Here is a 10,260-nt window from a genome sequence, read left to right as displayed (position 1 = left end):
TCTCCCCCTCCTCCCCTCCTCTCCTCCTCCTCCTTCTCCTCCTTTTCCTCTTCCTCCTCCTCTCCTTCCTTCCTCCTCCTCCTCCTCCTTCTCCTCCTCCTTCTCCTCCTTCTCCTCCTTCTCCTCCTTTTCCTCCTTTTCCTCCTCCTCCTCCTCTGCCCCTGCCTCCACCACCTCCTTCTCCTGGTTACTATTATCAATTAAATCGTACTCTAAACCAATGGAGAATACAGTTAAAAGAACGTTATTACCTGGGTACAAATTGGGGGTAAATGGAAAGGCTGGGAAACTCAGTGTTTCTGTTTGTACATAAAGCTGCAACCTGAAAGTGTTGCATTTTTTTATATTTAGCACTGGAAGTTTACTATTGTTGTGATGTTTTTCACTGAACTGTAGAAAAATTTCTAAGCAGTATTGAAAAGTGCCTTTGCCTTCCCTGTTGCGAATTTCTGCAACTTGACTCCTTCTGTCCCATTGCCTCCACATGAATTTGCTTCCTAGCACTGCCATCTAGTGGCACAAAAGAATAACACAAAACCTGGGTATTTTAATCCTTCAGTGTTCCCACACCCAGTTAAAAACTGTTTTAAAATTGAGTCCCCTGAGAGCAAAAACAACAACAAAAAACAACGTTAAAAGCAAGTGTCATGAATGACATGATCTTTGAAATGTGTGTCCTAGAAAATATCTGTGGTGTGCGTTTGCCACTGAAACAGAATGGTTGATATCAGCAGGTCAGGTTTCTCTTTCTCATTTAAATGATATTATATTTTTATAAATTGTGTTAGTTTATAATTATTAAATTAATTATATTAATCTATCATATTATATTTCTACTATTTTTCTCCAAATAAACATACATATATGACATATAGTATATACTATATACTATTTACTATGTGTGTGTATATATATATATATGTGTGTGTATATATATATACACAATTATATATATAGTTTTCATGGTTTTATCCCTTCCTTGAATTCAGCTTATTATTACTGATCTGGTCTAGTTTAAATTATCTATATCTATGTCTGTGTATGCTTTTATCACACAAATGTTGCCCAGTTGGGGATATCTCTTTAACTGAAGGGCTAGCTCTTCTGCTCATCCCTGGTGGACCCTGGCATGTCCCCATTCAGGTGGCAGTCAGTCAAATCGCCCTGGAGGGGAAGAAGGGTGAGGTCTAGGGTGTTGGGCCTTTCCTTGTGTTTAGATTTCTAACTTCTGAAGCATTCTTGTGCTAATAAATGTTGTTTAGATTTATATAAAGTTAGAGTAGGAATTAATCTTAGAGAAGCCCATTCTCAATGTTACAGGAAATTAGAAATAAATATATGTAAGTATATACAATACTGTCTGGTGCTATTCAGTGATGGAAATCTGAAGACAGCATTTTACTATCTTAATAGTGCAAGAAACCCAGTCACATCCCTAGCTCAAAAATTCAACCAATCTTGGAAAACAAAACTTCCATTTCCTCTGCTAATTTCTTCAGTACTTAGTCCCTCCTATTGTTTATTAATACAGTAAAGCATACTCATCAAGGAAAAGGGCTTGGAATGTTTCACAAAAGGAATTACTATTTCTAAACACCAAGAACTAAAAGAAGATTTCCTTTGCTCTGTCACGATTAAAAATGCAGGTTTACTGGCCTTTCCCCTGGTCCATTTCTATGGGTATACAATTCAGTGAAGATTCCCCAGTGGTGGCCGAGCATCAGGCTCAGGCCTGATTGTGGAAGTCCTTTGTTGACTTATTCTGTTTGCAGTAGCAGGTTCCTATACTTTCACTCAACTTTAAAAGGTCGTAAAGATTGTACTATCCCCAAACAGGTCATTCCATCTATGATTAACGTGTAATCAGAAAAAACAGGGGGCTTTTGAAACAGGTGACACGTGCTGGGTTGAAAGGAGCCAGCGAGGCGGCTCAACAGGTAAGGACTTTTGCTGCCAAGCCTGTTTGACCTGAATTCCATGTCAAAATCCCACGTAAAGGGGGAAGGAGATCTCTTTCTCATGCGTTGTCCAGTGCCCTCCACATTCAACCGTGGTATATTCCTCAACAGTCATATGCAGGATAAGTAAATAAATTCAAGAAAAATTAAGAAAAGAAAAGGGCAGGGGGCCACTCACATAAAGGAAAGAAGTCAGCACAAAAACGGCCTTGGGCCCTTGACTTTCTCATACATATCACAGCGTTTCCACGATTTTAATGGTGGTTTTTTAAAATCAGGAACATTTCTGTCTCACGAGCACGTGAAATCACAAACTTATTAGTAAATCCAGTATAATCTCCATCATAAAGAATTACTCTTTCATAATTATCCCCAGGGAGTTTCCAAATTGTACCAAATACTTGAACATTTCCGTAGCTTTCTCAGCAAGCATTCTCTATGGAATGGCTTTCCATGGACCCTGCTTGCTGGGGTCTTTTACATCTTTCTTAGTCACCCTCTGCAGGTGATCTGTGAGTTCAGGACTTTGACAACTGAGTATGTTGCTAAGTCTCAAAATCTGTCCATTGTATACCTTCAGAGTGAGCAACTACAACCTAAAACAAAGTAGAAAATGCAAAGCTTCATTTGGGAGCTTGCTAGCCTAGAACGTTCTTTCCATTATCACTCACAGCACAGTCTTTATCTAATCACTTAGTTAAACCCAAGTCTCTCCCTTGGTGTCCTGTCTTTGATGGGGGAAAGGACAGGTGCCCGGAACCAGTCTCATGACTGAGTCCCCACAGTGTGAAAAGTTACTGTCTACTCTGTTTTTCTTTTAACCTGCTGAATACATTGCAGTCTTTTTATTTTTCTTACAACCACCTCTTCCTCCTCTTCTCCCATCATTCCTTCCTCCTCTGTCTAAAGAGAGTGTGATAACTGGCTCGCGGACAACTTCTAGAGCTGATGGTAGCCTTCCTCCTTCAACACTAATTCACCAATATGTCTCAGTGGATAGTAAAATTACACTAAGTTTAAACACAGTGTGCACCTCAGGAGTGAGCTACCTCCCTGTGAATTCTTGGCCTGGGAAGAACCAGAGGCCCCCAAACAAGGAAGCCCTTTGCTACTGTGGCTGGCTTCCCACCAGCCCTAAGTGGTAGGACACCCAAGACACAGATTAAATCAAGTTAGAACTGTTCTGGAGGCTTGCTCCAGGGTGGCTGGGACCTGACCCACCTGCTGGGTCTTAGGCATCAGTGAGGAGCTGCTGGTGCTGCAGCTGTGGAAGTGGTGGCTGCTGCTGCTGCTGCTGCTGCTGCTACTGCTGCTGCGGCTGTGGCTGTTTTGCTAGACGGATGTAAGGTACCCAGAAAGCAGCCTTCTACAAATGATGCTTGGACTCACAGTTCAGAGATTTCATCCTTGGTCAGAGAAGCTGCTTCTGCAGGGAGCAGGGACTCAGAGCTGGTTAAAGGGCTGACCGTGCCAGAACTGCGAAGATGCAGCTAACACTGCTGATAGTTTTTAAGGTGGTACCCGTTTCTAGCCTCTTAAAAAAAGATCAGCCATCATTCATCACCTAACTTGTTTTTGTCTCTAAGTGTGCTCTTGTATGTAAGATACCAGGCCTCACCCTTTTAACAGAACTATTTGAATTTTTCTTCTACATGCACTGTATTCAAGTCCCGAATGGAGCTTCCCTCCCTCCGTCCTTCCCTCTGTCCCTCCCTCCGTCCCTCCCTTCCCACTCCCTTCCTCTTGTCTTAACTTAGAAGTTCCAGCCTATAGGATTCCTTGTCCTGTGAGTAGAAAGTGAATCCTCTGATGGTGGATGGTTGGAAAGCTCAGAGAGGCAGATAAGCCAATACCGTTCAGCTACCTCAGTGGGCGCAGAGCTAACACTGACGTAGTTGGTCACATGGGTCAGCTGATATGGCTGCTTTATCTTTAATGTGAAAGTAAGATGGGTTCTGTTGAAATACGTCCAGATTTGTGGATAATCATGATATAGCTTTGCTAATTAGAGAGTAATTTAAATATTTTTATTAAGTGAAAGAAGTTTGAAGTATGGGTAGATTTTATCAAAATGATTGCTCTTAAAACTTGAGAATGGATAAAGCAACAACAACAACAAAAATAAAACAAAGCAAAACCAAAAACTTGCTTGGCCCAGAGTCACTTTATGAAACCATGAAGACTAGAGATGACTTTGCAGTGAAGGCAGAGCATTCTTAATCTGTGGTACCCCAAATGTGTAGTTCCAGCTCAAGCATCGTCATTGACAGGGTCTTCGAGCAGTATTCTGAGAACCCTGGAAAGGTGGTGACATGGCCCGGGGCTCGGCATTGGTTGGTTGGTTGGTGTGGCGGAGTCTAGATTCCGGTAGCATGAGTCCAGATGCCATCCTTTCTCCATGGCGAGTCGCACTCAGAGGAGAAGGCTAACTTGACAGAGAGGGTATGTGTGCGCGCACCTGTATGACTGTGAATTCTGATCCCAAACCTGCCTCCTGTGTGAAGCCGGAATATGAGACTTTTCATGTTAGGCTCCAGGCTGCCCCCTGTGAAGAAGACCCTTGCGTCACCCCATGTCTTGTCTTGTGATTGGCTGGCTCCCAGACTTCACAGGACCTAGTTAGGTAATGTCCTAGAGTCTTGCTGATATTAGGCAAGACAGAGGAGGCCATCTAAAAAAGGTTGTCGTTTCTTCTTCCTAGAGCCTGTGTGTGTTCACACCACCCGGGATGAAGGAAGGCCAACCCCGGCTCATCCCTGCAGGGCCCATCACCCAGGGTACCACCATCTCTGCCTACGTGGCCAAGTCTAGGAAGACGCTGCTGGTAGAGGACATCCTTGGGGTAAGGCGCTTTGACCCTGGCGGTCTAAGGACTTAATTAAGATGATATACATCATTTTGGTCTTGCCATTCAAGTTGTCTCCTGATTAATTATAAAAGCATTAAATGAAGATACAGATCAATAAATGAATTGGCTTAGAGTTTAACCTTCTTATTCAGAAAATTACACCCATGGTGCTCCCTGTGGAATAGAGCCCTTATTTCAACACCTGGTTAAACAGAAAAAAGAAGTTTATATCCATGAAAATTAGATGGTGTGGCGCCTCTTGGTAATTCACATTGGCACTGATGCAGGACTGACCATCTCATCTGAATGGTTCCCTGCAGTGCCCAGTTCTCAGGCATCTATTGATGGCCATTCTGCTGAGGTGGGCTATAGGTTTCTGGGTAATAGAAGACAGACGTCAGCTGGCCATAAGCTAGGTGTGGCTGGTCTCCAGTGACCTTGCTGGCATTTCTCACTCCCCACCTGTGAGGATGGCATGGTAGGGTCTGATGAGAAGAGAAGTAGAAAGTTAAAAACCCACCGTAGACGTCGAACTCACTGCATAGCAATTGTGTGAACAGGCCTGAGGCCAGACTGGGTCTCCTCGGTGTCAGAGGGTACCAGAAAAGATGCAGCTGCCAAGAGGGATGGCAGACATCCTTAGCACAGTTTGTCAAGTGTATTTAGGCAAATGTCTGATGAATGTTACTTCAGGGGGTGCCGGCTACACAGGGGACAAATACAGGCAATAACATATGTGGGGGGAATTTGTTTTGGGAAACTGCTGAACTGATGGAGACTTGAAATGTGGCTTCTCCTCCTCTTCCTCCTCCTCCTTTTTCTTCTTCTGACAATGATTTACCTAGAACAAAGTTACTATTGCTTTATTGGAGTAAAGAAAGGAAGGAAGGAAGGAAGGAAGGAAGGAAGGAAGGAAGGAAGGAAGGAAGGAAGGGAGGGAGGAAGGAAGAAAAAAGGAAGGAGAGAAAGGAGGAAGGAAAGAAAGGATCTACAGTGAGGAAAGAGAAGGAAGGAAGCAAGAGTAGATGCTCTGTGGATTCTCCTTTGAAAACGTTCAGTTCTGAATGCAGGCTTTCAAAAGCTAAAAGCTACAGGAACACTTTGATATTGCCCTCCATTCAGGGAGAGTCTGACATGTCCCACTAGCTTCCCGTAGATAGTAGAAACTGAGCGTATTGAACTGCCGTCTTGATATTAATCCTTCCCATTGCTCTGTACTGGCTTGCTGGAATTTTAGCTGATATAGAAAATCATTCAAGCTGAATCCATCTTCGTTGTGGTGCTAAGTAACTGATAATGTTTGCCTTGATGACATGGCGTGGGCCCTTGAAGTTCAACTCAGGAAATGGTTGGCATGACTGTAAAAACAGAAGAGAAAGTGTGTTTGCGTGTACCTGTATTCATGTGTGTGTCTGCCTGTGCTCTCTCTGCTGCGTTCGCCTGGGAAGCCTGGGGCGGTTCCAGCAGAGAAGGAGGGAGCCAGTACCAGACTTGCTGATAAGTGTTCTTCTGGTCACATGACACTGGCATCCACTGACCCTCATAAAACGTATGCATGCAAACGCTGAGAGGCCCTGAAGTTCCTGGTTTTCCTTGCTTGATTTTCAGGATGAGCGATTTCCACGAGGTACTGGCCTGGAATCAGGAACCCGAATCCAGTCTGTTCTTTGCTTGCCCATCGTCACTGCCATTGGAGACTTGATTGGCATCCTTGAACTGTACAGGCACTGGGGCAAAGAGGCCTTCTGCCTCAGCCATCAGGAGGTGAGGCTCCGACCCTGCCCTCTGCACCTTCTGTCCTCTTCCCTTCATTGGTGGTCCCCACCAGTGTTAAGTGACAACATGAATGGATCTCGAGGTCACTATCAGCCGGACCGTGCCTGGCTGTGAACAGCAGCATTCTTAAAAACCTGTTCTCGGGGGCTGGTGAGATGGCTCAGTGGGTAAGAGCACCCGACTGCTCTTCCGAAGGTCCAGAGTTCAAATCCCAGCAACCACATGGTGGCTCACAACCATCNGNAANGAGATCTGGCGCCCTCTTCTGGAGTGTCTGAAGACAGCTACAGTGTACTTACATATAATAAATAAATAAATCTTAAAAAAACAAAAACAAAAAAAAACCTGTTCTCTTGAGCAGCTGTTTTTAGAGAAGAATGGCTAAATCAGAAGTACAGTTTTGGCTTTTCATTTCTTATATAAATATATCTTAACAACAACAAAAAAAAATGTGCTTTGGTGCATATCCAGCCAAGCAACAGGATGGAGTCCTGGTTGCCTCGTGTCTTCCGTAGATGTTCTTTCTTCCTAAGTTACATGAACACTCCAGTCTCTGCTGTCTCTTTATGGGCTGCACTGGAGTTGACTCATTAACACTGAAGTCATATACTGCCAGCACTGGTACCTTTCTTGTGCTGGCTGGATGAACCAGGTCCTGAGGGGTCTGGCTGCACCCCATTTCTGAATGATCCACTTCTAGTTTCCTGGGCTGTCCCTCACTTCTTCCACACCCAGGCCTCTGGGAAGAAGTCTTGCCTCCCAGTGCCTTGGAGAGCAGTCCCTGTCACCTCACACCTAGTGCCTTGAGTGACTTCTGCCATGGAACCTGTCAGGTCCTTCCTTCTGTCCTGCCATATACACCATTCACTGTCCTTTCAATTGCATGAGGCACTTCCTTCCTGTCCAACCTTGGTCTTATTCTCTCCTCTGGGACTTCACCTAGAACTAACACTTTGTGCACAGCAAAGACATGCAATGTGGAAACCAGTGACAGGAGAGGAATATGGGAAGGGGAAGATGGCTCAGTGAGCAGTATGAGAGTGGGTTCCCCAAAACCCATTTAAAAGGCCAAATGTGGCAATGCAAGTCTCTGTAGTCACTAGTCCTGGGGAGCAGAGACAAGTGGGTCCCTGAGACTCTGTCCATCAAATCTAGTCTAATGGCTGCACTCTAGGCTGGTGGGATCTTGCCTCAAAAGAGGTAGACATTTCTTTGATCGTTCTCTGCCCTTCATACATGTGCATATGTGTGCCCACACATGACACACATGGAAATAAAAGTAAAAACACAATTGGAATATAAGCTTGAGCCTCGAATGCATGAGGTGTGCACATGGTATTTTCCCCTCTTAGGGATCCCCTACCAGCCTGAAGAGGCAATTAGAGACGTTTTCAGTTTCAATTTTTGCTAACCTGAAAAATAATTGTTTAATATTAAAACAAGATGATGCACACTGGCCAGATGGCTTATTGTGCAAACCTGCTGACCCAAGATCGAGGTTGTTTGATATGCGCATGTGTATGTTTTGTAGGTTGCAACAGCCAATCTTGCTTGGGCTTCCGTAGCAATACACCAGGTGCAGGTGAGTCTGGGGTGTTCTTATGAGGACATTCCAAGGCAAATGGTAGTGGGGGCTGGATGTGAGGCTAGCAAGGACCTTAGGCATTGGTCTTGGATATCTGAACCATTTTATCTACTTGATCTCTTACATTCAGTTGTAAACCATCTTAAGTCTTGTCACAAGTACATAGGGATTGTATTTTTTCACAAGAAGAAGAAAAGCGCAATTGCAGGGTAGAGCCATGAGTAGAAGATTCTCCTTGGCCCATGACATCTGTGCTAGATGACAAGGTTTAGAAGTAGGAGTAGATGTGTAACCTAGTCAGGGAGGACCATGTATCTGTCCCGGATCACAGAGTTGTGCCGTTCTCCAGTGAGATAATAAACACAAGGTTCTGTCAAACACAGTTTATCCTGTTGCGCTTTTCTGGCAGTGAGGCTGACAGTGCCCGTGTTAGCAGTGTTCTGGGTTTGGGCCCCAGCCAGCAGAGCTCTTGAATAACTAACAACCATTGTATATGTGGCAGGTGTGTAGAGGTCTCGCCAAACAGACCGAACTGAATGACTTCCTACTCGACGTATCAAAGTAAGTGTTTGCCTGGGCATCTCCTGGGTTTGGTGATAACGGGGCATAAAGTGCAGGTCTTGATGGTGACACATCTCCGTTTGCTGCATGGGCAAGCATGCGGATTATAGAATTGCATCTTTATCCACGGCCAGCTTGTACGTTAAAGGTGACAGAGGCATACATGGTTGTCTTTATGTGACATTTATTTTGTAAATAGAGCCTCTTAGAGCATACTGCCTCTAATCTCTCTACCTTTTCCCAGGGTGCATTTGCTCTGTCTTTTTCTAACAGTGTCTCTTTGCACAGTATTGTTAATAATGCCTTTCTGTGTAAAGTGTCTCAGAGGTGATTTTGAGAAAACAGTTCCATTTCCTGGAAGCTTGGTCTAGATCATCTCCCCTGGGATAGTAGTGGAAGCCATTATAGATATTTATTAAACTCCAGGTTGTTACAGCAGGGGACCAACCCACCTCATTAATAACCAAAACCTTAAAGTCCCAGACATGGTCACCCAGGCCACGCCCTCCTACCAGAGTTCCTGAAAGCTGGGGAGGGGCAAGGCGACAAGGACAAGGGGACAGGGAAGGGGATGAGCTAGGACACAGCCTCCAGCAGCACTGTTGCCAGCCCTGGCTGCTCTTGCCCTGCTGTGGTGCTTCCTAACTCCTCGCCAGCACATGCCGGAGCCCTGCAGAACACGCAGACTGTGAGTTGCTGGCTCATTTTATAGCTCTTCTTTGGAATCTGAAATTAGAGGCCTGTGGCCAAAGCAGTTTTAACCATCACTCAGTCAGCTCCACTTTCAAACAGTTAAGCTTTGTCAAAATGATGGGAACCCTGCTGAAGCTACTTCAGGGCCCAGAGAAGAGGGAACATTTGCATATTTTGGAAGTGTCCCAAAGCCACCTAAATGCCTGTGTGACATGCTATGACCTTCTTTCTGCCTTCTGCTCCAGTAGGAAGCTCGGTCACTCCAGCGCTGCCTTCTCCTGTGCAGCACTGAGCTCACAATGCAGGGAAGCGTTGAGCCTCACTGCCCTCAAGCGAAGGAGACTATACTGTGGGATCACTGTATGCCAGGCTAATTTCAGAGCAGGGCTGAAACCCTCACAGAGCCAGCAGAACCCATCGCCCGTGCTCTCTGATGAGTCCTGTGGTGGCCAGCTGTTAGGGAATCTCTGGGATTCAAGACATCCTAGCAGATGTCTCCCCGCCTCCACAGTGCACTCTTGCTACCGAGCCTGTGTTTTACTTTAGTTAAATAGAGCAGTGCAGGTCACCAGTCCTGACTACTTATAGCATGGTGTTTCATTTCAGTTCTGATGCCTTGGTATGGTTTAGCTTCTACCTTCTCCATCAACCCCCGCCCCGAGACCATGTGTATCCTAACAGTATTGGTGGATTTAATAAATGTAATCCCCCTCCCCCCGAGACGGCTCATGAGAACGTTAGGTTTGGTTGACCTGAGTCAAATCCCAGGTAACTCTCAGTGCAGCCTTTTTCCTCCACCTCTCAACTGAGCAATATCGCCATTACTGGATGACTCTCCT

General features: G+C 45.1%; 1 protein-coding gene across 7 annotated transcripts in view; it reads left to right on the top strand.

Moving 5' to 3' along the window:
- Positions 1-10,260, top strand: part of Pde10a (phosphodiesterase 10A) — a 446,975-nt gene that overhangs the window by 394,299 nt on the left and 42,416 nt on the right. For all 7 annotated transcript variants that reach the window (XM_029471090.1, XM_021186162.2, XM_021186161.2 and 4 more), the window contains 4 exons: positions 4,660-4,800; positions 6,415-6,570; positions 8,114-8,164; positions 8,670-8,728. In XM_029471090.1, coding sequence (XP_029326950.1) covers positions 4,660-4,800; positions 6,415-6,570; positions 8,114-8,164; positions 8,670-8,728 — 407 coding nt within the window. The remainder of the gene's footprint in view (positions 1-4,659; positions 4,801-6,414; positions 6,571-8,113; positions 8,165-8,669; positions 8,729-10,260) is intronic.

The sequence above is a fragment of the Mus caroli genome, chromosome 17 (genome assembly GCF_900094665.2).
Source record: "Mus caroli chromosome 17, CAROLI_EIJ_v1.1, whole genome shotgun sequence".
NCBI classification, from domain to species: Eukaryota; Metazoa; Chordata; class Mammalia; order Rodentia; family Muridae; genus Mus; species Mus caroli.
This window is presented reverse-complemented; position numbering and strand designations above follow the sequence as displayed.